The 26,562-nt window shown below is 33.9% G+C and overlaps 4 protein-coding genes across 11 annotated transcripts; 1 reads left to right on the top strand and 3 right to left on the bottom strand.

Annotated features, from left to right (window-relative positions):
- Window positions 1–1,051: 1,051 nt before the first annotated feature.
- Cnot4 (CCR4-NOT transcription complex subunit 4) lies at window positions 1,052–6,653 on the bottom strand. Of its 5 annotated transcripts, none has more exons than XM_065317121.1 (8): window positions 6,544–6,653; window positions 5,206–5,568; window positions 4,987–5,153; window positions 4,744–4,920; window positions 2,896–4,596; window positions 2,720–2,836; window positions 2,410–2,547; window positions 1,052–2,349 (listed from the first exon to the last, which is right to left on the bottom strand). In XM_065317121.1, exons 2-8 carry the CDS (start codon window positions 5,508–5,510, stop codon window positions 1,967–1,969), a joined length of 2,988 nt encoding a protein of 995 aa, XP_065173193.1. In that variant the 5' UTR covers window positions 5,511–5,568; window positions 6,544–6,653; the 3' UTR covers window positions 1,052–1,966. The 5 variants fall into 5 exon arrangements, with proteins under 5 accessions (XP_065173193.1, XP_065173192.1, XP_065173191.1 ...); XM_065317120.1 differs by having other exon boundaries at window positions 6,418–6,555; XM_065317119.1 differs by lacking the exon at window positions 6,544–6,653 and adding an exon at window positions 6,219–6,337.
- Window positions 6,654–6,828: 175 nt separating this feature from the next.
- Window positions 6,829–11,506, bottom strand: LOC135799703 (uncharacterized). 2 transcript variants are annotated; one of them, XM_065312901.1, is made up of 7 exons: window positions 11,137–11,506; window positions 10,803–11,063; window positions 9,650–10,131; window positions 9,358–9,587; window positions 7,506–8,036; window positions 7,270–7,430; window positions 6,829–7,152 (listed from the first exon to the last, which is right to left on the bottom strand). In XM_065312901.1, the coding sequence occupies exons 1-7, from the start codon at window positions 11,474–11,476 to the stop codon at window positions 7,103–7,105; spliced, it is 2,055 nt and encodes a 684-aa protein (XP_065168973.1). In that variant the 5' UTR covers window positions 11,477–11,506; the 3' UTR covers window positions 6,829–7,102. The 2 variants fall into 2 exon arrangements, with proteins under 2 accessions (XP_065168973.1, XP_065168981.1); XM_065312909.1 differs by having other exon boundaries at window positions 9,358–9,584.
- Window positions 11,507–11,907: 401 nt separating this feature from the next.
- On the bottom strand, window positions 11,908–26,448 carry LOC135799718 (kelch-like protein 17). 2 transcript variants are annotated; one of them, XM_065312920.1, is made up of 9 exons: window positions 25,754–26,448; window positions 18,084–18,433; window positions 17,846–17,942; window positions 16,409–16,869; window positions 15,995–16,208; window positions 13,149–13,611; window positions 12,992–13,095; window positions 12,422–12,512; window positions 11,908–12,262 (listed from the first exon to the last, which is right to left on the bottom strand). In XM_065312920.1, the coding sequence occupies exons 2-9, from the start codon at window positions 18,417–18,419 to the stop codon at window positions 12,043–12,045; spliced, it is 1,986 nt and encodes a 661-aa protein (XP_065168992.1). In that variant the 5' UTR covers window positions 18,420–18,433; window positions 25,754–26,448; the 3' UTR covers window positions 11,908–12,042. The 2 variants fall into 2 exon arrangements, with proteins under 2 accessions (XP_065168992.1, XP_065169001.1); XM_065312929.1 differs by lacking the exon at window positions 25,754–26,448 and having other exon boundaries at window positions 18,084–18,858.
- On the top strand, window positions 15,489–25,895 carry LOC135799739 (uncharacterized). Of its 2 annotated transcripts, none has more exons than XM_065312957.1 (4): window positions 15,489–15,781; window positions 23,181–23,379; window positions 24,595–24,762; window positions 25,545–25,895. In XM_065312957.1, exons 2-4 carry the CDS (start codon window positions 23,233–23,235, stop codon window positions 25,698–25,700), a joined length of 471 nt encoding a protein of 156 aa, XP_065169029.1. In that variant the 5' UTR covers window positions 15,489–15,781; window positions 23,181–23,232; the 3' UTR covers window positions 25,701–25,895. The 2 variants fall into 2 exon arrangements, with proteins under 2 accessions (XP_065169029.1, XP_065169024.1); XM_065312952.1 differs by lacking the exon at window positions 15,489–15,781 and adding an exon at window positions 16,711–16,850.
- Window positions 26,449–26,562: the final 114 nt, after the last annotated feature.

The following is a 26,562-nucleotide window of genomic DNA, read 5'->3' as shown; positions in this document are numbered from 1 at the left end:
AAAGCTCAAATTGAACTAGAAACAGCCGAGATACAGGGCGTTTTCGAGAGCGTGTTTCGAAGAATTGCAAAAAAGGCCGACTTTCAAAGTAGATTTTAGGGCAGTTGTAGGGCTTTTAGGGCATTGAAAAGTATATCAAACGATGAAGCAACTATTCCTCTACCAAATGATACAAAGAAAGCTCAAATTGAACCAAAGACAGCCGAGATACAGGGCGTTTTCGAGAGCGTGTTTCAAAGAATTTCAAAAAAGGCCGACTTTCAAAGTAGATTTTAGGGCATTTATAGGGCCTTTAAGGGATCAAAAATATATAAAACAATGAGAAAACTATTCATCTACAAAATAAAACAAAGAACAATCAAATTGAACCAGAAACAACCGAGATACAGGGTGTTTTCCAGAGCCTGTTTGGAAAACTCACAGGAAACTAATCAAAGTCAAGTTTAGGGCATATTTAGGACCTTTACGAAGCGGGAAAGGTTAACAAACAATTAAATAACTCCTCCTCTTTAAAATAACATAAACCAGCATCAAATTGAACCAGAAGTTACCTCTTTATGAGGTGATAACCATCAGACTACCAAAGAATATAAGATATTCAAATGTAATAACTCTGGATCAGTTTAATTAATGTTCATGCAGATGCAGCTTCTTCAATCCTCGCAATCTTCATCTTCGTTGTAATCGTCTCCATTCGTACAGCAGGTGCACATATCCAGGATGGGCGGTTCCTTGAAGAAACTCTTGACTTGTTCGTAAGTCACCTAAAAATCAACAAACAAACATTTACCACAATAACATCAACTTAATTAATTAAAATCATACTTTGCCAAATAACATTCCCATAACGATCGTGGTGACTAGAATCTCACGTTTCGGTGCTTCATCCCTGAGTCGAAAATAATACCGTTGATGGAACGGCAATTTTCCCGGTAATTTTTTCATATTTTCACAAGAAATTTTGCATCCAAATGATTCCTAATACAAACGAAACTAATTCTACATTATTAATGTCACATTGTGACAATTTACAATAATTGACACACAGATCTCAATTTTAGCTTTCGTATTTTATTAATTTCAAAGAGTTCAAGTGTTTTTTTTATCTCTCCACAATTCTTTAACATTTTCTTCGCATAGTTTCATGTTCAGTAAATGCCTTGCTGGCGCACGAGGCGTGCTCATTCGTAGCGACGCGTTATCATCAATAATATGTGTGTATAATATAATATTAATAATACGGTGTGATAAGCGCATCACTCGAGGTCCTCGAACATGATTAAAGTCACATTAATCAAGTGTAAGTGCTCGGCACTTACAGAGCACCTCATTAAACCTCTCGTCCTTGCTGTGTGAAGGCTCGAGTTTTAATTTATTTCAAAATCAGATGGACACGTCAGTCGAGGGGCCTTAACGTCCAACGTACCCGGCCGACGTGTCCACCCGACGCCTCGTGCAGCCCAACAAATCAATTCACATTTCATCACACTTGCATAACATCAATCATTTCGTCGCGCAACAAACCGCTGACCGCTTGTTGTTTGGTTGTGTGTTGTTTGTATCGAGTTGTTACATGAATTGTTTCGTGTTTGTATTGTTTAAAGCCTCGCACCCCAAAATATTTGATTAATAAATGTATGTATTGATTCAATATGTAATCATTTCTTTCGACGTTACTATTCACCCACAGTCGACACCAACCACACGCTCAGAGTTCAGTCTTTGGTTGAAAAACAAATCGGAAAAAACTTAACTTTGCCAGCAAATCAATTACAAACGACAAAAAGCATCGAATGCCAATCAAAGAACAGAAAAAAAAATAAAAAGACTAAAATCAATTACCAAAGACAAATATAAATAATAATCAGCTAGTACAGTTTTTCTTCTAAATTCAAATTGATGCGCACTAAACTCTTAGAGGGAGCGGTTGTGGTCGCTTGCGGGTCGAAAATCTGCGATGTGGAATTTAGCACTCCTGCTGTTTGGTGGCCTGACCGGCGGTGCGGAAGCCTGGCGGCGTGGAAATCGGCCCGGCGATCTCGCTGCCCAACCAGTTCAGGTTCGGTTGAGTGGCGAGGTGCGTCTGATAGCCGTTGCCATACGCGGGTGGCAGCTGGTTTGAATAGTTGGAGAACGTCGCGTACATGTCATAGGTGCGCTGTTGTTGTGCAGCGGCGGCAGCTGCAGCCTGTTGTTGTTGTTGCTGCTGCTGCTGCTGTTGCTGTTGTTGAGGCGAAGGCGCGCCGGGCGAGTACTGGTCTATCAGTGGGCCCATGTTGGGAATGTGGCGGCGGGAGGAAATAATCGCCGTGTCCAAAACTTTCCAGTCATTGCACACGGTTCCCATTCCTAAAAAACAAAATTTTAACAAACCAAACAAATAAATATTAAATTTCAACTAAAACGCACCTTTATTGTGTTGATTTTGTTGCTGCTGCTGCTGCTGTTGTTGAATTTGACTAAAATTGCTCGGCCAGTTGTTCTGTGAGGTATTAATTTGTTGCTGTTGTTGACTATTCATGTTTAAGAAGGGTAATATTTTGCTACCTGCGCGCAGACACAGAAAACAAAACACTCATCATCAAAGAAGCCAAAGAGAAAAACGAATAGAACAAACATACATACATACACACACCACCCACACCAAAACACCATCGATTCATAAGTGAAGCAAGAATAGAGAGAGAAAAAAATGCGCACAGTTTCTGTGTGTACTAACCGAACGAATTCATGTGTGTGTTGGGTTGAACAAAGCCGGGTGGCGGAGGCGGCAAATGGCTACCGCTTTGACTATGCACTAAACCATTTAATTGATTTGATCCTAATGTAGTACGGCCTAAAACAAAACAAACAAAAACATTAAAATCAATCAAATCAACATAAATTTAAACTTACCTGAATTGTGCACATGATTGTCCGACTCGACCAACGCCTCCAGAGCTTTCTGCGCCTCTTGGAATCGAAAATCCAAGTCTTTATCGTCCACCACAACATGTCGCTTCTGTGTGTTGGCCTGTGGCGCATTACCACCCAACCCAAACGAATTAAACCCATCGAAATGTCCGTTCATCTGCGAATGCGAGAACGGCGGTTGTTGCGGTTGCTGTTGCGGTATCTGCTGCTGTTGTTGCATTTGTTTCCCCAGCGACAAATTCAAAAAGTTCTCCTCCATTTGCCTATGCTGCAGGAGCGCCATCCGCTTATCCACCATCATGTGATTAAAATGCTGCTGTTGTTGTTGCGCGAAATTATTATGAAATCCGTTACTCTGCGAATGCAGGCCATTCATCAGCGACGGATGCGCCTGTTGCGGATGTAAACTCCTACTGTACATATCAATCAATTTCGGGAACGCATTCTGTATCTGTTGTTGCTGCTGCTGTTGTTGCTGATGTTGTTGTTGCGCTTGTTGCTGCTCCAACAACCCCGACAACAACACATCTTTATGTCCATTATGCCCGTTCATATAATGCTGTTGCTGTGGCTGTCTGTGTTGTTGTGGCACCTGTTGCTGTGGATGCATCTGATAATTGACACTGTTCTTCGCCAAAGTCTCTAGTAAGCTCTCGGTATTCGCCACGTACGGCGCGTCCATAAACGCATCCAGTTTGCTAAACGTGTCCAAACCACCGAAACCATTCGCGAATGATTCCAGAGGATCTTTAATTGTCTCCTGTTGACGACAGCGCTGCGTCGCCAACTCCTCCAAATGATGCGAGTGATTCGTGTAGCCAAAATCAAAGTCCCACGCATCGCCATCGTTGATATCCAGCAGTAAATCTTGTCCGTCAATCTGGCGATTCAACAAACTGGAATCGTCATCATCTTCGTTCTCGAGCTTCGCGCACGAGAACGAATTTGACGTAAAGAAGCTAGAGTTATCATCGTGCAGAGGCATTTTGATAGTGTCATCACCGTTTTGCATTGGACTACGTTTTGGCTGCGATTGTGGTAGTTTACTTCTTTGTTTATCACCTGAACCCTCATCGGTTTTATTAGTCTTGGCGTTGCTAGTGATCGTATTGTTATTCACAACAATCTCATCATGTAGCACGTCTTTTTTCACCTTGTTTTCCTTAATTTCAACGCTATTCTCTTTCGTCTTCTCCTTGTCCTTTTCCAATAATTGTACTTTAGTCTCCTTTTCTTTGTCCTTATCTTTGCTACATGTCGTTTCCTCATTTCTAGTCTTGTTTTTACTATTATTCTCCGTAACGTTGCTCTTTTTATTCCGCTTCGACTTCTCCGGTTTCTCCTTGCAGTTCGCATCCGTGCTCTTTTTCACCACCTCCGCTTTCGTGTTATCTTTATCTAGATGTGGCCAACTACCCGCTTCCTTTTCTTTATCCTTGCCGATCGTAGTTTCTTTCGCTTTGCCGTTTGTTTTCGCATTCGTCGTCGTGGTGGTGGTGCTCGCAGTCGTGTCAGTCGTCGCTTGCGTTTGCACAACAACAACGGGTGGTTGCGCTGCTGCAATCGCCGCCGCTTGCTGTGCCGCCGCCAGTTTCGCCAGCAGACAATCGTGCAGCTTCTTCTCGTACTCCTGATGTTTACCGGCGTGCATCTGCTCCTTGGTGAAGCTGGCTTCCTGGTCTCCTTTAACACGCAACACACAACTATCACGTCGTCTTTGTTCAACATTTAGCCAGGAGACATAATACACACGAATTTAAACGATTCATACAATCGACAAGCGCACAAAAGCGATTTTATTTGAGATAAAGGACATGTGTTTAAACTCACCAAAGTCGTGCAGATACATGCAGTCCGGTTTGGGGCATGGCTGATTCTTCATAAAGTGCGAGCAGTACTTGGTCGTGCCGAGGCTGGTCTTTATCGTTTTACCATCCAGAGTTGAGTTGTTCACGCTTTGGATGGCGCGCAGCGCGTCGTCACTCTTCATATAAGTCACATACGCACCTAGAAATTATTTAAAAAAAATATTTATTTATAAATAAAACAAATATATAATTAAATAAAACTTACTAGCACTAGGTCCTTGTGTACCAGCATAAGCAGTGGACTGATTTATCACAACCTTGTGTATCTTACCAAACTTCCCAAAATACTCGTGTTTCTTAAGCACTTCGGGATCGGCTAGTCTCATCGGTAAACCGACGACAAACACAAGATTCCTCTGCACGACTCTCACACTAAAAATTAATTTTATTATTACTTTTTATTAAATATAATGCAAAATATTACCTCGCAAGATGTTTGCGACTCTCACTCAGCTTCGCCTTGCGCTGCTGATCGCGCTGCCGCTTCTCCGCCTTCAACTGCGCCACTTGCTCCTTGGAAAGCGGAATAAAATCAGCTGGATTCTCCGAATACGCCTTCCGACACGCCGGACACAGTCCGTTCTCGTCGGTGCGAATGCGATGCCAGCAGAAGCGGCAGATCTGATATCCGCACGTGCACGGGAAGAAGTTGAGGTCGTCCACCTCCAACGGCTCCATACACAGCGGACACTCCACCTGCTCCTCGCCACTCTGGTTTAGCACTGACATTGTCAACACAACAAATATTCTTCTAAATCTTCAATTCCTGGAATCCTTCACAACAAATCTACAATCAAACAAAAACAACAATTATTATCGGTGCTAGAGGCATGAATATTTACGACTTGTGATAAGACACAACCACCAACACAGCCATTGTTCGAAAATTATTATTAATTATTGCCTCAAAATGAATATTAACATCTGTTATGTATTGAAAAACCCATGATGACTCAACCTACATTCACATTGACTAAGAATCAAGATAACACCGTGTGTTACTTTGGTATGCAGTGTGTTTTTGTATGATTATCTAGGTGTTATTTGTAATTCTTTTGCCTCAACTTTTGTCTGGTTGGCATAAATATTTATAATTGATATGTCCATTTTTGACAGCCGATTAAACCGCTTTGAAAGCAGGTGGGAAATTTCTACCCCGTGCGAAATGATTCACTGATTATCCGTGTATGCGACGATGATGCGTTTCGCGTTGATTTCGCCGTCGATGATTAATTATCGTCAATTTGGTGGCGAGTTGTGTGAGGATTGCACTTGAGCCACTTGGTAAAGCATTGATTCGGACACAATTCGACTGTGGCGTGTGCAATGAATTGGAAACGCGCGTGTTCAATGGCCGAAAATCAAGCACACGCACTCGCATTCGCCGGGAATTTCGCACGCGTTTTTCCGCGATGATTATTTACACAATTTACTTACAAAATTTTCTGTATCGAGAGATTTTCAATATGGCGGACCGTACGGAATTGTGCGACGTTGCCTGTGCGCAGCGCTCGCGATGGCGAAATCGTAAAACGTCTCGCAACCCACAGAACCACCACCGAATTTAAATATTCAATCAAAACAATGCACGCAATTCTTATCATTCACTTCAGATTAATCACGGCGGATTACTTACATGGGTTTTATAGTGAATTTTTACAGCCACACACTAACCTCTTCGAACTCGCGTTAAAATGGCATTTTAATAAACATCAAAAATAAAACAAACAAATGTCCGCAACAAATAGCACCAATTACTTACTAAATATTCACGCAGCGCGGTTAATTATTAATATTCACACGACGAGTGTGTTTCTTTGTTCACACGCCCTGGGAAACTGTGAATGAACTGACTACGATCATATGTTAGGCTATTGTTTGAAATCTAGTGACAAAAACAAAAACTAGGGAGTTTTGGTTTGGGATTTTTGTAGTGGCAACACTGCGGCGGGAAAATTCAAACTGGCGGCATGATAGCTAATTTATTTAAAACTTAAAATAAACAGGGTTGGAATAAAGATATTTTAAAAATAAAAACTGCAAACGATAGATAATAAAATATAGTTTATTATAAAATTTACACAATACAAGAAAAAATAATACTCATCAAGATATTAAAGAAAAACATCAAAAATCCATACTTTTTCACCTTAAAAAATCAATAAAAAATAAACAAATTACAATATTGACATTATTTCAACGTTATATTAAACATACATAAATTATTCATCAGCCCTTAAAATTTCATAAAAATCCTTTGTATAGTTTAATCGTAAATCATAAAAAAACACAAAATATTAATATATTTCTAGAAAAAACATCTATCTAGACATATTTCCAGCCATATCATTCTCCCCATCAGTCGTAGGATCTAAAAATGAATTGTTTATAGCAATATCATCAAGATAACATAAAAATAATCTTTAAAATCTCAAAATAATAAAGATTTCAAAGATAAAAGATAAGATTATAAACAAAGTGAGGTTACCTCTAGGTGTAGTCTCGTCTGACGTCGTCTGGAAGTCATACCCAAACACATACGGCCTCTTATCATCATCACGTGACGTGTAGTCCTCTGAAGTAGAGTCCAGTTTAATTTTTCCAGTCATACTCGTGTGACAAGCGAATGTAGGCGGATAATATTGCACACTAAAACAAAACAAACAAAAATTTAAGTTTAAGTTAGGTTATAATGCGTAAAAATAAATATTTTGAGGTTATTACCTGTGCACTTGTAACTGTGGTGGCCTATCGTTGGTTTCATCACGTGTAGGCTCTTCTTCTTCTTGTATTCGTTCAGTTTCACGCTCTTCTTCATCCACTTCGCGTTCCTGCTCGAATTCTTCTTCTATTTCTTCTCGTTCTTCTTCTTCAGTTTGTCGTCTTCTTTCCCTGTTGACTGATAAACGTCTTTCGAGCATGGAATCTTCGCGGGTCATTTCCGGTTCTTTTTCGAATGAATTTCCGCGTATTTGTGTAAAGGAATAGACGCGGTCTTTGTTGGGACCAGGGCGGTCTCTGGTTGGGGCGCGGGCTTGGAGGACTACAGGGGAGTTGTTGGTGGATGATGGTGTGCGGGATATAAGGGATGGCGATTCGATTGTTTCGCTGTCCATTTCGGTGGTGTTGGTTAGGCCAGATTTTTGAGATTTGGAGCTTTTGGAGGAGGATTTGTTGCTTTTGTGAGATGATGTGGATTTTGGTTCTTTGCGTTTGGGTTCTTTCTTCTTGGGGCGTTTTACGCTGTATAATACTCTGAAAAATTAAAAAATTTAATGAAAATTATTACATTTTTAGTTTTTAGAGGTTATTAACGTTAAAATTAAGAGAAATATGAATTATTTATTCTTATCATGTGATAGTATATTTACTTGGCTATCAAGTGATGTTTAATTAATTAAATTTTATTAAAAAATGCAATAGTTATCAAATTTGGAATTTTTTTATTCGAAAAACGTAAAAAATATTGAAAAACTGACTTTGGGGATAAATAACTAAGAAATGTTAAATTTTTGAGGATTGTTATTTACATTATCTTTAATTGTGGTTAATTGGCTATTAAATAATATAAAACTTTAAAAATTTGTTGCAAAATTACGAGTGCTATTAAAGTTTTAAACTTTTTTGCCAAAAAATTAAAAATTAAATTATTCTTAAACTTTAGCATAAATAACGGCTAAATTCATGATAATAACAAATACTAATCAGTACAATCTGATAGTGTGTTTAATTATCTATTTAATGACGTATTATTTATAAAATTTGGTAAAAAAATATCACCGCTATCAAAGTTTGAAAATTTTTTGTTAAAAAAATGTGTAAAAACGTAGAAATATCAATTTTGGACATAAATAATTGTTAAATTAGTTTAGATAACAAATATTAATTAATATTATCTATTAGTCTATTTAATTATCTATCAAACAACGTATTATTTATTAAATTTGATTAAAAAATATCGACGCTATCAAAGTTTGAAAAATTTTTGTTAAAAAAATGTGAAAAAAAACGTAGAAATATCAACTTTGGACATGAATAACTGTTAAATTAGTTTAGATAACAAATATTAATTAATGTTATCTATTAGTCTATTTAATTATCTATCAAACAACGTATTATTTATTAAATTTGATTAAAAAATATCGACGCTATCAAAGTTTGAAAAATGTTTGTTAAAAAAAAAGGTGAAAAAACGTAGAAATAGCAACTTTGGACATGAATAACTGTTAAATTGATTTAGATATCAAATATTAATTAATATTATCTATTAGTCTATTTAATTATCTATCAAACAACATATTATTTATTAAATTTGATGAAACAATACCGGCGCTATCTAAGTTTGAAAAATTTTTCGAACAAAATATATCTAAAAATGTAAAATTCACCTTTTTGACTAAATAACACCTATATACACAGGCATATTACTCTCTACCTAACCTCAATTTATAACACATTAAATTATCTTTCATTTAACCCCAAATTCATAAGATTCCAACAACGCAAACCAAAGTTACGCTACTTTAAAACTTCAAAACAAACAAAAAAAGTTTAAAAATAAACAAAAAGTACTTACTTAGTATGATGCTCATTGTGATGTTCATTATCAGTCGCCGAAGCAGACGTGGGCGCAGACAAAACCGGACAGGTACTCTCTCTGCACACATTCTCATCATCATTCACCGACTTATCATCGCGCATCTTTCCAGCCTTAATCCGACAACAAACAAACGCTGCACCCAAACAGAACCACACAATAATCGTAGCCAACGCCGCCAGAAGAATTAAATTATTACGTGAACGCTTCTGAAACAAATAAAAACAATAAAAATCTCAAATAAAACAAAAAAAAGTAAAAAAAAACTTACGTCGCCATTTTTCTTACTCCCACCACTTCCACCTTTCGACAGCGCAATATCCTCATCCTCTTTCATATCAGGCGGTTCCCTATCCTGTGTCTCCGGCATGATATTAATATTCCCAATGGCGTGCCCTTTGGCTTTGGTTGTCTCCGTCACAGTTTGTAATATGCGCAGCACACCGCCGAACGCAGCGTAGAATTTCTCATCGCCCAAATGCGGCATTACTTTCGACACAATGAAGGAGAAGATGTTCGCGTTGAATTTGTGCACGTCTTCGTCGTTTGTGTTGCGGGCAGCCATACATTTACTCACGGCGACGAAGTATTTTACTAGGATGTATGCAGAGACACGAGATTCCAGGTTGCGCAGGCCGAATGTGCGAAAGGGGACAGCAATGGCAGCCGGGTGGGTTTTGGAGTCGAAGAAGGGGAGTGGGACGTCCATTCCGCATGATTTTGTTTCAGTGTGTTCGGCTTTTCGGACAGAAGCTAGAAAATTTTTAAAATTTGGTTATAACTTTTGATTGAGTGGAGTAAAATTGTTTATGTTGGTATTAAATTAAAGATAATTTAATTATCTTTCTAATGATGTATAATAATAATAAGTAATACTTTCATAAATTATATTATTTAACGGTTTTCTATTGAAAAATATTAAAACCGTAAAAATTTCTCAATTTTTGTTTGTTTTTATTTTGTTTATAACTTTGGTAATTATGAATAAAAATTAATAGATTATATATCAAATAAAAGACAATTTCATTAGCTATCTAAAAATGTATCATAATATAATTTAAATAATGTTTAAACTATAATAAACTAACTTATTCTAAAAAAATCAAAAAATCAAGAAAATATTTCTAAATTTGCTAATTTTACTTGCTTATATCTTTTTTGTTTATAACTAAAAATTAATATATTATGCATCAAATTAAAGATAATTTAATTGTCTCCAAAATGATATATAACTCAACCTAATAACAAATTCCTTGCCTATAATAAAACTTAAATTTCTTCAAAAAACACAAATTTAACACTAACCTCCAAATTTTTCATATTTTCATTAATAACTCATAAAATATTCACTCAAATTCAATGTTTAATACATCAAAACATAGCTAATTAAATTCCCTATCAGATATAAACAATAAAATACTTACACATAGTCGGCGTATGCTTGTAATAAATAATCCCTTTACAAGGATCACTCGTAGGTGACGGCGACTGCACCGAAATACTCTTCGCCTGAATATGCCTCCCTGCATTCCGCCATGGTTTCGCCCATCCATCACCATTGGTCCTTAGAAAGTTCTTCAACTCATCATACAACTGATACAACCTGATAATACTAGCATACTGTATATTACCAGCATAATACGCGTATTTAGATATGGGCACAACTAAATGTTTCATATAACCTCCTAAAACATTTTAAAACAAACAAAAAAATTAAAAATTTACATTATAAATTATTATAGGTTATGTTTACATTACCCATTGTATCTGTAGCAGCTAACAACATAATATGCTTCGTTTTTCCACTGGTATTCGACCTAATTACTTCCAGCAGCAAACGAAAGTATTCGATGATATCCGAGACGAAAGAATCATCGTCCGCTTTGATTTTCTCCGTGTGCGGCATGAGATTCGCCATTAACATCCGTGTTGTAAGCAGCGCCATGTTTTCTTGTGTCCAGCATTCTCTTTGTATGTCAGATGGAGTGAATAAAACTGTTCCAACGGTGAATGATGTACCATTTGCGGTTATATTTGGTGGTAAAGTTAAGAAAATTAAATAAATATGTATAAAAATGTGTAAAACGCGTAAAATCATTATAAAAAGTTGATAAATGTGTCAAATTATTGATTATGTTACCTTAGAAACCAATTGTATTAAAATTAATCAATTATTTTGTTGTAAAAATATGAAAAATGCAAAAAAAATTGAGTTTTATGCTTATTTTGAGGTTATATTAAGTATTTTCATGTTTTTAAGGTTAATTCACCTTTAATTAACACTAAAAGTTAATGGGTTCCTCAAAAAACACAAATTTATCTATTTTACAACTCAAAATCCCTAAATTTTCATTAATTTTGTTAAATTTTCCATAAAAACACAACAAAAACTCAACAAAAACAAACCAATGCATACCTAACCTATAATCACCTACCTTATTTCTCATTTTAACTTATTTATTCATACAGATATCGCACACATTGTTCTCTATACTAAACTATACATTCCTTTCTTTCTTTCTTGCTTCATTTCTTCCTTAAATTGTTTTAAATCGTTTACGTCCGCGTTTGTTGCTGATTATCACAGAAACAGCTAATTATAACCTAAAATAACACTCGAAATCGTTAAAAATACTCAGAAATGTACGCTTATACGACAATGCACTATTTGGCAGTGGCTGTGATTTGTCTCAGCACCGATTCGATGTTAATGCACTCCAAAACCGCAGCGCCGACGGAACTTCGACGTGTTACCATAGAAGAAACCACTGTCCATTTACTCAGGAGAGGATCAAACTTCTCCACGGAGTTTAGACTTGAAGAACCGTCATTGCCACCGATAGCGTAGATATAACCTCCAATCGCTACTACTTCATGTGTTGATCTAAAAATATGAATAACTCAATCAAATTTGGTCATAAAAGATTGAATTATATATCAAATGAAAGAGAATTTAATTATCTTTCTGTTGATATATAATAATATAAAGAAATATTTGTTTAAATAAGAAAAAAATAAGTTTTTAGTAAAAAAATTTACTAACCTGCGATTATGCATCGATGTTATCGGTTCCCAGGCATTTCTCCGCACATTAAACCTCTCCCCGCTTGACATACACATCGTACCATCATTACCTACAAATATTATAAACATTAAACACATATTTCATACTTTAAATCACTTTAAACAACAATTTTTCAACAACAAAAAAATGGTTGTTTGTAAAGTAGGTTTACGATCGAGATGTTTACGTGATAACGACTTATTGGTGATATAAGTTTTTTTTGTTGCAATTGTTGTAACACTTCACTTGCACTTCACATTTTGTGTCACTGTTAAACATTCAACGAAAACTTAACCGCACGAGAAAATCTCCATTCGTTTGTATGCCGCTAGAGTGAGAGAGACGGAAGATCGGTCAACTCACTCGAACGCTATGACTGGCACGGAATGACTGGCAGCGCTCGAGATGAGACGGGAGATCGGTCCGTCTCTCTCTCGTTATAACGAGAGGGGGGTGAGGCCTCGTGACACAAGTTTCTGAACATGCAACCCGACTAAAACGATTTTAAAGACGTTATCACGTCAAAAAACGAAAAAACTGATTTCTAACCTCCTATGCAGTATAAATGTCCATCCAGTGCTGCCACACCACAACTACTTCTCCGTGATGACATAGAGGGCACTGGCGACCAACTACCAACCCTTGGATCAAACCTACAAACAAAACATAACCTTAAAACCATATTTTCTCAATTTTTTTATTTTACCTCTCAACTGATGCTTGATAATTCGTCGAATCAAACCCTCCGAGTGCATATACACAATTCTCAACAACCGCAATGCGACAATATCGCCGCCTGGTGTTCATAGCTGGACAACTACACCAGATGCCTGTCAACGGGTCGAATCTCTCCATGCTGCTCAGACATGATGCGCCATCATAACCTCCACACACGTAGATTAACCCGTCGAAGCTGCATATGCCTAAGCAAGAGCGTTTTGTGCCCATTGGTGTTATGGGTGACCAGGAGTTGAGTAGTGGGTTGTAACATTCGGCGGTGGCGAGGTCGGAGGCGCCGTCATAGCCGCCGACGACGTAGAGATTGCGTCGAAGGCCGGTTACGCCCGAGCGGGAGCGGCGCCATTGCATTGGGGCAATGGTTGTCCATGCGTCGGTTTTCGGGTTGTAGACTTCACATTCTGCGTGGATGGCGAAGAGGGAACCGCCACCTATGGGTTAAAGGAGGAAGTGGTGAGAATGTTAACCTAAGTTTTACTTTAGTTTTTTGGTTATAACTTTTTAACTAGTAGGTTTAATGGAGTAAATGTAGTGCCGATTTGTAGATAATTTAATTATCTTTTAAGTGATGTATGATTTGTTTATATTAATTTGTTATAATTTATAAAAATTATGTTTTTGTAAAATAAGTGAGTTTGTAGTTTTTAAATGGAAATGGCTTATTAATTTGGTTATAATTAAAAAACCTTTTTTAATTTGGTTTTTAAAAAAAGCCTTTTTGTTATTGATAAATTATATATCAGGTTAAAGGTATTTAAATTGGCTGTAAAATGATGTATAACAACATTATGTAAAATTTTAGTAACATTAGTTTTTTTGGAGTTTTATAAAAAAGTTACTTAATTTGTGTAATTTTGTCAAAATAGTTTGTTTTGTTCGTAATTTTTAAACAGATAATTCAAAATTGTTAAGTAATACATGAAATTAAAGAGAATTAAATAAGCTTTCAGGATATTTATAAATATTGTTACTAACTTTATTATTTTACGCGATAAAACGTTTCAAACTTCAATAAATCGAGAGTAACTAGAAAAACTTAAAAGCAACAAACGAATTTATTTAGTTTTTTACGTGTAATTTCTAAAGTAATAATTATGTGTTAATAAATTATATATCAAATTAAAGCCAGTTAAATTATCTTTAAAATGATGTATAATACCCTTCTAAAAATCATCCTCTAAGTCAAGAAAATTTAACCTAAACTTGAAATTACTTCCTTTGGTGATAGTTTGCATACAAAATCGAGGACAAAGTCGTTTAATCAACATTATCCTTGAATATTCACTACTCTGGGATATGAGTAATTCCCGAACGTAAAATAAAAGTTTACTCTTGTATTTCCTCTCGTTTCTCTCTTGATTCTCTCTAAGTTGTGTTAGCTAACAGAGAAAATAGGAAATACCACACATAAAACCGAAATGAGGTCAAAGGTCATAAAATATTACGACCACGCGTTTATTTTCCTCTGCCATTCTACTTTCTGCTTTATAAATATTTCCAATCACAGTACTTATGTACGAGTATAATAGTATGGAAAACATATTTATATTATTTATGCGACTTTGAAATACTCGTAATGTAAAAGTTATTTTTGCCATAAAAAAGAAGAAAAACAGGTATATAATAAACATATATAATTTATTTAAAAGGAATAGGAAAGAATGGGTGGAAATGTGAGGGAGAATAAGGATAAAAGATGTAGGAGAGGGTTTTAGTTTAGGGTAGGGATGTAGGGATGTAGAAACGTGGATTGCTAGGGTAAATGTTACGACTTTGTCCTTGACACAGAAAAAGCACATTGCAAACACAAACGCCAACGCAAACACGGACACGGACACAAGCTGTTTGTGGACGAATAGTTCTCAACAGAAAGTAGGTTCATAAAAGCAGGAAAAACAGACAAAGTTTCAATGCCAAAAATACAAATCGTGGTATCCTTGATCTTTAATCTATTCATTAATAAATTATATTCATTCATGATTATTAACTTGTTAAATCTGGAAGATAAAATTTAAAAAATCAGAAAAATATACAAAAATTGTTGAATTTTTGTTAATTAAAGATGAATAAATAATCGAAATTCATGTAAAACTAATAATAATGTTTATTAAATATGATGTTAATGCTTTTACAAAAAAAAATTCAAATTTTATCAAAAAATAGAAAATTAAAGAAAAAGGATTTTTAGATTGATTGAATTGTAAGATATTGGAAAAAGTGGAAGAAAGGGTAATTTAATTTAATTAACCTTTGCATTACGAGTACAACGTGCATTTTAAATCAATTACACTGCACTTGATGATATGTACCTACTTGTACTCGTACTTGAATTGCGTGTGCATCGATTCGATTCGATTGACGTGGCACTTGCAGTCTTAGTTTAATGTCAACCAAGCCGTGTCAAACAAAAGGACTAATACTTTTTTAGTTTCTAGTTTTAGTTTTAAAATTGAAGTTAATAAGAATAAACGTTTAAGTAATTATGCCATGTGTGTGCTTAATACTAACTAGTGCCACTGCATCAATTTTTGGATTAATTATCATCGTGTATATAATTTTTTAAAGGATAATCACACAAAATTTAACTAAATTCGTATTCAAGTAAGTAAAATATCAAAGAATACACCTGTAAACAGGTTATGTTATAGAATGACAGCGGATTTTGTGACAGCTGTGACAGTTAATGACAGCTAATATAATTTTGACATTTTGCACCTATCGGGAATATTATGTACCACATCATTTGACATTTGACATCGCTAATTCAACCAATAGCACAAAATAATACTAATAATTCAATATAAATGTACTCACCAACTGCAAATAGATACGGCTCCGCGCCCTTCGGCTTCCTCTCCATGGTCCGTGGCGTAGATAACGCACATCTCCTCTCCGGAGCGAGATGATAACGCATAGCCTCCAGCAACAACTCTCGACATTGACTATCCTCTCTAACCAATCGTTCATTATCCACTCGCGTCATCAAAAACTCACGATTCACCAAAGGTAACCTCACATGCACCATTAACTGCGAAAAACCAAATAAAAAAAGAATAAAACATAAATTAACCTCAAAATGCATCAGTTTTAAATGTATGAATATTACAGGAAACTGTAATATAGATAAATCACTATAAAAATGTAACATATGCAACCAATCATACTGAATTTAACCTTCTTTCACACATCAACTCAAATAAACCTCCAAATTTTGCATTTTTTACTTACCCTTGAAACATACTGACTCCTACTTGTCAAATCATGCTTAACCCAATTCAGCACAGCTTGAAACACATCCTCCTCCGACGATATATTCAACTGACTGTTCGATATTAACTCCTCGACTTCAGCGAATGGCAGCAAGAGAAACTCCTCGGTGCTCACGACTTGTTGGAAGTTTTGCAGCGCGAAGCAATGCGACTTCGTGTGCAGTTCTTTGCATGAATGCGTGTCGGCGAAGCTGCGTATGCCAAGGCAGTTGGTCGGGTGGAGTTGCAGCATGAGGAACTTGCAGCATGCTTCGCGCACGGTGGAGATTTGAAGCAGACTGCTGGCGGGTAGGAGGACCTGGACGTTGTCGGGGGTGATGATGATTTCACCGGTGTAGGCGTACTCGACGAGGAGGTCGATGGCCATGGGGTCCATGTCGTGGAGGATTACTTCGCCAGAGGTATGTTCACGCATGTCGCCTAGGGATATGAACTTGGTTAGTTTTTAGTTTTTTTGAGGTTATGGGGATAGTTGGTGTTGGATATTGTTGGGGGGTATGTTGAATTAAATATATTTAAATTCTCTTTCCATTGGTGTATGATATTGTTATATAAATTGTTTATAAAGTGGCGAAAATTTATGTTGAAGTTGAGGATAATTTAATGTTTTGTTTTTGATGTGGTAATTATGTATTAATTTGGTTATAATTCAAAAACAGCATTTTTGTTTTTGATAAATTATATATCAGATGTTTTAGTAATTAAGAATTTTAGTAACATTAGTTTTTTTGGTGTTTTATATAAATGTTACTTAATTTGTATAATTTTGACAAAATTGTTTGTTTTGTTTGTAATTTTTAAACAAATAATTCAAAATTGGTAATTAATACATGAAATTAAAGAGAATTAAATTATCTTTCAGAATATCTATAAATATTGTTACTAAATTTAATATTTTACGTGATAAAACGTTTCAAACTTCTATGAATCAATAGTAATTAGAAAAACTAAAAATCAAAAATTGAAAATATTTAGTTTTTCAAGTCTTACTTCTAAACTAATAATTAAATTTCAATAAATTATAAATCAAATGAAAGCCAATTAAATTATCTTTAAAACGATATATAACAATATCAATAAAAATATTTATAACTTATAATTATTTAAAGTTTAGAAAAAAATATCTAAAAAATTTATGAATTTTGACAAGACTTTTTATTTTATTAATAACTTTTTAAATACTAACTCAAATTGAACAACAAATACATCAAATTAAAGAGAATTAAATTATCTTTAAGATTATATTAAACTTTTTATCATAATTTTATCATAACATGCTTGAAACTGATAAAAATATTTTAAAAAATTTTAAAACTTCAAAACTTTAAAATTTTTTGTAAATTTTAAGAAAAACTAAACTAAAAATGAGGTTAAATCTAAATTCTATAATACTTACCATTAAACATGGCGAAAAAATACGGACTTATCGACGCTAAGACCACTTTGTGAGCCTTGAACTGTTCTAAACCTATCGTTAACGTTATATCACACAACTAGAAACACAAGAAACAAAAACAAACAAAACTATTAATCACATCATCCCTAAACCTCTAAAAACAATCATATATAAATATATAAATATATAAATATCTAAACCTAACCTCCACTCATCCCCTCCCCCACTCAAATCATACCTGTTCATTCTGTCTCATCTTGTGAATATTCACAAGGGCAGTGGTGCTATGATTGTTCGTCTTCAAAACATACCCTTTCTGGGTGAACAACGGCGAATCGCATTGCTCATCAGTGGGCGTTTGTGTGGACGCCTCGAAGAGAACACTGCTTGGTGATTGCGCCTGCGCATGCGCCTGTGACTGTGATTGACGTACAGATGTCGCCACAGAGGTTATTTCGGCTGTGGACGCTGGTGGCGTGGTGGTTGTAGGTGGTGAGTCACGTATTGACACGCCACCTACCGGCAGTGATTCGACGAGTGCGTCGGCGCTGACCACTTCGGTTTTGGCTTCCATGTTATGCGTGTAACCTTAAAAATTAATTGTGTTGTTGTTAGATGGACACAAGCGTGATGGGATCGATAGAAACGGTCTTGAAATGTATTAAATGTAATAATGAGCGGGTGATGTAATCGTGATAATGATTATGTTCGAATTACTCCAGGGGCGGATTTAAAATGTTTGAATGTGAATGCTTTTTTAAAATGCGTGTAACTTTGTTGTTTATTGATGGATTTTTTTGAAAATTTCAGTAAATGTAGGTATTTTGTTGGAGTATGGTATAGAGTAATTGGTTTTAATAATAATTGTTGATAAATGTAATATATTTATGTTTAAAGTTTATTTTTTGTTTAAAAATGCAGAAAAAATCGTAATTTTTTAGTAAAATGCTTGTAACTCCGCCATTTTTAATTGGATCATAACTAAATTTTGCACAATAATACGTACTTAATGTATCTAAATATATATAAAAGAATTTTGCGAAAATATTGATTATTATCTGAGATATTTAAGTTTAAAATTCAGTTTTCATTGAAAAAACTTGTGAACAATGCAAAAATGGAAATTGCTTATTACTCCTTGGGTTTTTGACCGATTTTTATGAAAATTTCAATAAACATAGTCAATGAATTGAACTAGAGGAAATAATAATAATATTTTATAATATTCAATGCAAAACATGAAATATTTGCATTTAAAGTTCACTTTTAGTTTAAAAATAAAGTAAAAAATCGAATTTTTAGTAAAATGTTTATATCTCCGCCATTTTTAATTGGATTTTAACAAAATTTACAACAATCATAGATAATTACCTGCTAACTGAAATTCGATAATAATTTTTATAAACAATTCATTAAAACAATAACAAATTTAACTTCAAAATTCAAAAAACAATATTTTCTGATTAATTTCCAATAGACAACTTAGGCAACTCCTTTTACACGCTAAAAAGCCCCACAAAATTACTATTTTAATATCTAGATACGTCTCTGCTTCCATAGTAGTCGAATCTGGTGACGCAACCTTGATTATATTTGCCATTAACGCATATTAATTCCATTAGTGCAATTCGCAATGCGATATTTGTTTATTTTTAGACCGACTGCGATGATTGTGTCCATGCGTGGTATACGCGTAGTGTGCGTAGTATCAAATAATTGCGCACTTGTGCGATGTGCACGCCCACGCGCTTCCTCCTAATTGTCGGTGCTAATTGGGGCGCGAACATCGCCTGTTCACGGGCACGCGAACAAATGCCACCGGAATTCATATCATATTCAGCTGGTTCACGATGTGTTCATGACCGCATGACGACATCAAATAATGAATAGAAGTCGTAAAATGAAGAAGAGATAAATTGAGTTATAGTACTCGTAGATTATTAAGTGTAGTAAGTTAATTTGGTTGCATAGTTTTAGGAAATAAACTTTAACGCGTTATATCTTTTGTTATAATTGAAATTTTAGACAAATTCTTTTGTTAAAGTATAGATATAGTCAATAGTTATCATTGTAGAAAATTTGTTGATAATCTGATGAGTATTAGTTGAGTTATAAACAAATTTATTACAAAAAACACATTAAAATGTTCGATTTTTTGTAATTTGTGATTCAAACCTAATTATCTCTTGTATTAATTGATTTTTCCTAAATATTATTATACCTATTTAAACATACACTAATCAACTACCTTAGGACATAATTTGAAAAGAAACTGATTGTTATTAACTGAGTTACAAGCAAATTTACAACAATAATCCCATTAAAATGTTAGTTAAAATAAATTGGATTCTAATTAAAATTTTTGATATCTTCTTTCGTCAGTTTATACATACACTCAAACACAATAATTCTACCAAATTTGGTATTAATTTGTTAATTAATAAACAAATTATAAACAATTAAATAAAAAATATCCCTAACAAAATTCCAATAATTAAATTTTGATTTTAAGCTTAAATATCTCAACATCTAATTAACATTTCCTAAAAATTATTTCTCCATAATAAAGCTACACTAAATAACTATATTTCCCCCAAATTTAATAAAAATTAAACAACGAATACAAAAGTTACAGCCAAAAAACCAAACAAAATCAAATCCGCAACCAAAAAAAAAGCACGTAATAAAGTCATTTAGACCTTTAATTCACTCTAGTTTTTACTCATACTCATAGCTTGCAACTTTTTATTCTGATGATAAATTACACTTGTAGAGCTTTACGCCGGGCTCAACAACCAAGTCCGCGCGCTTTCCGCTTCCGGTTTTCCACGGCGTGCGCCCAACTAATGCCGCCACCCACACCGACAAATTATAATCACATTACCATCGAGTAAAGCCCAACCGACGTGTATTAACTGTGCAAACAATACGAACAATGCCCAACACACATACACATACATATACCTATAATGCTGCGTGTTTCAGTAACAGGAAAATAAGTACTGAAACACGAATAGTGAACAGTAACAGTAGCAGGTCATTGCACCACCCCCTACTCTTATCACACACTTATACTAACATACAGTTGATTTATTCTTTTTCTTTTCCTTTTTTGCTTTTTTTTTGCATTTCTTGACTTCTAAGTTTTTTTCTGGATGGATTTTTGCATTGGTTGGCAAATAGAGGAATTACGAAGGGTTTCGTCAAGTGGAGACTTGACTTTCGTTTGCTTCCGGAGGGTGAAGAAGAGTCACGAGGGTTGGAAAGCTGGAATATTCTGAAAGTGTAGATATTTGTGAGTTTTGTGACGTCTGGGGATTTTATAACGTCGATCAAAAATGCATTTTATGAGAAAATCACTACATTTTTTGGTTTTTGTTGTTTTTTGGTAAAATATTTATAACTTTCGTAGTTTTATTTATATTATTATGAAGTTTTAAATAATGATAGTTAATAAGTGTGTCTATGTTTTTCTTTAAGAATTTTTGGAAAATATTGATTATTATGTGAGATATTAAAGATTAAAATTGAGTTTTCTTTGGAACACAAATTGTGAACTATAAAAAAAAAGGAAATTGCTTGTAACTTTTTTGTTTTTTGATGAATTTTTATGAAAATTTCAATAAAACATAGTCAATGAGTTGAACTAAAGGAAATAATAATAATATTTAATAATATTCAATGCTACATGTGAACTATTTGTGTTTAAAGTTCACTTTGAGTATAAATGAAGTCAAAATTACAAATTTTACTAAATTACTTATAACTCCGCCATTTTTGATTGGATCATTACTAAATTTTGCACCATCCTAACTACTTAATGTTTCTAAATATTTATTAAAGAATTTTTCAGAAATATTATTTATTACCTAAGATATTTAAGTTTAAAATTCAATTTATTTTAAATATGACTAAATGTGTAAACAATGCAAATTATTTCTTTCTACTTCTGGTTTTTACGTGGAAGATATTACGTGTTGACATTTAATGAAATAAGAATACCTACTCGTAGCGCTTCTTTGAGACATTCTGCGCTCGTCCGTGTTTGCTCATTTGATTAACGCGCCAAGGCCGAAAACATTGCTTTAACGCGCGTTTCGTGTCCGATTGCGTTCGATTTTTCGGCCGCTTGTCACGTTTCACGATACTAGCAACCACAAACGACAAAAACGCACCTGATAATCAATAACTTTCGATAGTATAAGAATACTACCTTAGTTTTTATGTAATCGTACATGTATTACATTTTTAAAAAGGGTTTGAGAGGAATTTTGGTTTTGTTTAGTAATTTTGTGATAACAATTAAACCACATGGTATATTAATTTGGGAAAAAATTAGATGTGTTCTTGAATTGTTGGTTTATCAATATCAAGTTTAAAAATTATGATAGTGTTGATAGTTTTTGTGTAATTAAATATTAAAGTTGATGTTTGTAATTTCAAAAAATTTTAAAATTAAAAATATTTTTTTTAGTAATTTTGTTATAAAAATTTAACCAATTGGTATATTTACTTAAAAAAATGTATATAGGTTCTCGAAATGTCGGTTTATTAATATCAAGTTTTAAAATTATGATATTATTGATAGTTTTTGTGTAATTAAATTTTAAAGTTGATGTTTGCGGTTTAAAAAAAAACTTAGAAAGCAAAAATGATGTTTTTCTTAGTAATTTTATGATAATTCTTTAACCACTCAGTATAGTTTGATAAAATTTTTAGAATAGATAAATAAATAATCATTCTATCAACTAATAAAGAAATCAAATTAGTGCGTTAATTACTTTCATATTTATAAGCATCTAAAGTTAATAAAAAAATTCAATTATCACAAAATGAAAAGTTTTACTTTTATTTAAATAACTGAAAAACTAAAATTACCACAAAAATCAATATGACTCCAAATTAAACCATATTAAATTCACTATCATTTGCCATATCAACCATCATCCCACTCCTACAAACAAAAAAGTTACATGCACACAAACTCAACACTCCTAATAAAATCCCAAATTTAAACCAAATCCAAATATTAAAATAAAACAATAAAACCAAAATCAACAACTTCCGGCTTATTTATCAACCAAATTATTTATAAATTACACATATTTTAACATCAACGATAATCTCCCACCCGACTCAATTAAAATGCAATCTGAACCGATTAGAATTTTATATTCACATAATAATAAAATAATTCTACTCAGTTTTATTACGAATACTCAGAAAATATGTCATAGACATAGTCATAGACAACACTCACAATGTCCCTAATAAATAATAACACAAGATGCAAAACTTTCATAATCGTAATATTATGCATAATTTACATTTTTAGTGCTGCTTGGGGTCGGGAAGCCATCTTTGAGATATTCAACGGTAAAATACGCATGGATAAGTTCCTCTTGAACTGCCCGGAGACAAAACAGCATAAATACCCGTTGTATTATGATAATATCACTGTTTACAGCAGTGCAGGATTACTCACGTTTAATTACGACGTTATTAATAATGTTTATATTAAACCACCATTCAGTGTAAGTTAATACTACCTATATTATGTGTTTATTTGGTTGCCTATCATATAACCTATATTCATATCTATAATATAAAAATGAAAATTTGGCCTATTCTTTTTTTTAATGTTTGTTAAAGTCTATGGATGGTTTTTACAGCGAGAAAAATTTGAATAATCACCAGGAAAAACCTAAAAACAGCATTTTTCTATAGGATAAAAGTTGGCATTGAGATTCAATCATAGTTATAGTTAAATACATAGTTCAAACCGAGATGGCGCGCTGAAGTGCATTATTAGCAATCCCTACTAATATTATAAATGCGAAAGTCCTGAGGAGGTTTGTTACACTTTCACGCAAAAACTACTTAACCGATCATCATGAACATTTGTACACATATTCTTAGTGGTCCCCAAATGGTTATAGGCTACTTTTTATTTAATAAAAAAAATTATTTTTTAAATAAAATAAGGAAATAGTTTAGCCAATAATACCTCTGCATCTGGCTAATTGACTACTTTAACGCCATCTAGCATTCCAGCAATGAAGCTCCAACCTAAGTACTATAGTACCATCACACTGTATTATCACACTGTATTACCGACAGCTACGTCAACATCAAATCCAATTGACTACACTATGGAGACTGTACACTGTACTTCCATAGACTATGCTTTCAGCCATTTCAAACTTCCCGCCATTCTACCTCATTGTTACTTCTTCTGTGATTACAGACGCGTACAGAAGCAACTTCATTATTTTTGATATTCGCGAGCGAAGCCAAGGGTTAAAGCTAGTAATAAATAAAAATAAATCACATAATCTTTTGGTAAGCGCATAACTCAACAACGCTTAGACTAATTTGACCAATTATTTTTTTTAATGCTTGTTAAAGTCCAAGGATGGTTTTTACAGCGAGAAAAATTCAAATAATTGCTGGGAAAACCCTAAAAACAGCCCTTTTCTATAGAATAAAAGTTGGCATTGAGATTCTGTCATAGTTATAGTTAAATAGTTGAATCCAAGATGGCGCGCTGATGTGCACTATTAGCTATTCTTTATATAATTAATTTCTTTAAAATAAAATTGCGAATCTTATTGATAGAATTGACACATACTATGTCTAGAACAAGAGAGTAAAAAACGAATTGCATTTTTATTAAACACTACCGGGACGAAGTCGTGCGCAAAAGCTAGTAACCTATATTTATATCTATTAATGTTTGTATGTTTTAGTTATTTGTTGATATACAAAGATGCAAAGGCAAGGAAAACCCGGATAGTTGCATAAAATTCGCTAATTTTAAAACAAGTCGGCTTTGTAATCTGTTGGTATCAACTAAGGAGTTTTGGAGTCCGATGATAACATGCGCACGGCCTAAATTTGGATGCCCCATGGCTAAAGTAAGTAAAATATGTATAATACGCATATTAAATGCGTAAAAACATAGTTTTACACACGCTTTTTCATGATTTTCAATGTTTTACGTGTTTTAAACTCATTTGAGGTTAGAAAAATATTAATAATCAAGAAATCAACATCATATCAACACCGTATCAAAGTATTTTTAACACTTGTGTGTAAAATACGCACTTTAGACACGTAAAATCAACAAAAACATACGTTTCTTCTAAAATATGAAAGAAATTTACTATAATCGCACATTAATTCAATATTACTTAATGAATCACTAATATTTCTATACACAGAAACCTAAAAAGTGAATTTTTACTCACTAGTGCATAAAATATCAACTTTCCAGCTTTTAAAGACAACAAAAAATGTATTTTCTCGCAAAAATAACAACAATTAACCATAATCACACATTCATTAATTTTTATTTAATTAATAACTAATATTTCTATTCCCAAATACCTAAAAAGCTATTTTTTAAACACTAGTCCATAAAATACTAGCTTTCCGCACCAGAATAACATAAAACCAATTAATTTTGCATTTTTACATCAAAAAAATAAGTAAACCATGTAAATATTTACATTTTTCACTACTTTCATACTATATTTCTTTATATTTTTAAACCCTAATGCAAAAAACTATAATTTTATACACTAGTGCATAAAATATCAACTTTTCACCCTTAAAAACAACAAAATTATTTTCGCACCAAGATTAAAATGAAAATTTACGATGATATAACGCTAAAAATAAATATTTCCCATTTTAGGGTATTTATAGGGGTAGAAATTGCACCCTGGACATGTCCGGCTTCAACTGGTTCCCACTGGGCGACTCCTACTGGAAACTCAAAGTCCAACTCGCCGTACAATCAAACAACATGATAGCCTGCGGACTAGTCGAAGGACAATACACCAAATACTAACATTACTAACAATAAACAAACAACAAACTAACAATAACATAACTATAACTTACCCCAGTGTAGACACAACTTTAATTTCAGTTTAGAATGATTTTAATATCAATTTAATTTTTTATTTTTTATTTTTTATTCTCCAGGCGTTATTCTTAGTCTTCAAATGTTTTAATCACTTAAACACGATGTCTTTTCACTTGTTTTACGATAATATTCACTCCAGATGCAATTTCCACCCTTATTTCAGTGATAAATCCACGTTTCGGCGTTTCCCTCTTTCTTCTTCCTTTTTTTTATTCCTCGTTGGGGTGATCGCAGCGCGGCGGTCGCGAGTGTACTGTGCGTGTACCTGCTGCCTATCGGAACGATGCGATTAGACGCGAAGCGACCTTCCCGATCAGCTGTTGGTCACTGGCGAGTTGTGAGTGCGTTTACCTTTCGCGCACTCGCAGGATCACTCACGGAAGAGTTTATTCTGTGCACTATCACAAATCAATAGAGATATCATCATAATTCAAACTGTGCACGCCATCTGAGGGTTGCATTGTGAAGTTTTGTGTATTGTGGTGGAGTAGTAGTGACATCAGTGAGTGTGGTTTAGAGGTGGGGTAGGGATCTAGTTTTTAGTTGGGTATGTTTAGTTTAGTTTAGCCATCTGTTGGTGAAATATTGAACGTTGTAGTAAAAGTAGTGAAGTTGAATCTGTTTCCTCTAGTAAAGTGTTACTTTGATGTAGGCAACACACATTACACTATATTAGTGTTAATTTACATTAATATTTATGTTTTTTGATGTTTGTGATGTCAAACACGTTAAAAACAATAAACCTAATAATCCTCTTGAGTTTCCTTCGGTTTTTACGTGTTTT

The sequence above is a fragment of the Atheta coriaria genome, unplaced genomic scaffold, assembly GCF_025399875.1.
Source record: "Atheta coriaria isolate IRGN ID8LTWV9N9 unplaced genomic scaffold, Caltech_Dcor_3.1 hic_scaffold_2_pilon, whole genome shotgun sequence".
NCBI classification, from domain to species: domain Eukaryota; kingdom Metazoa; phylum Arthropoda; class Insecta; order Coleoptera; family Staphylinidae; genus Dalotia; species Dalotia coriaria.
Note: the sequence above shows the minus strand (reverse complement) of the source record. Positions and strands in the feature narration are given on the sequence as shown.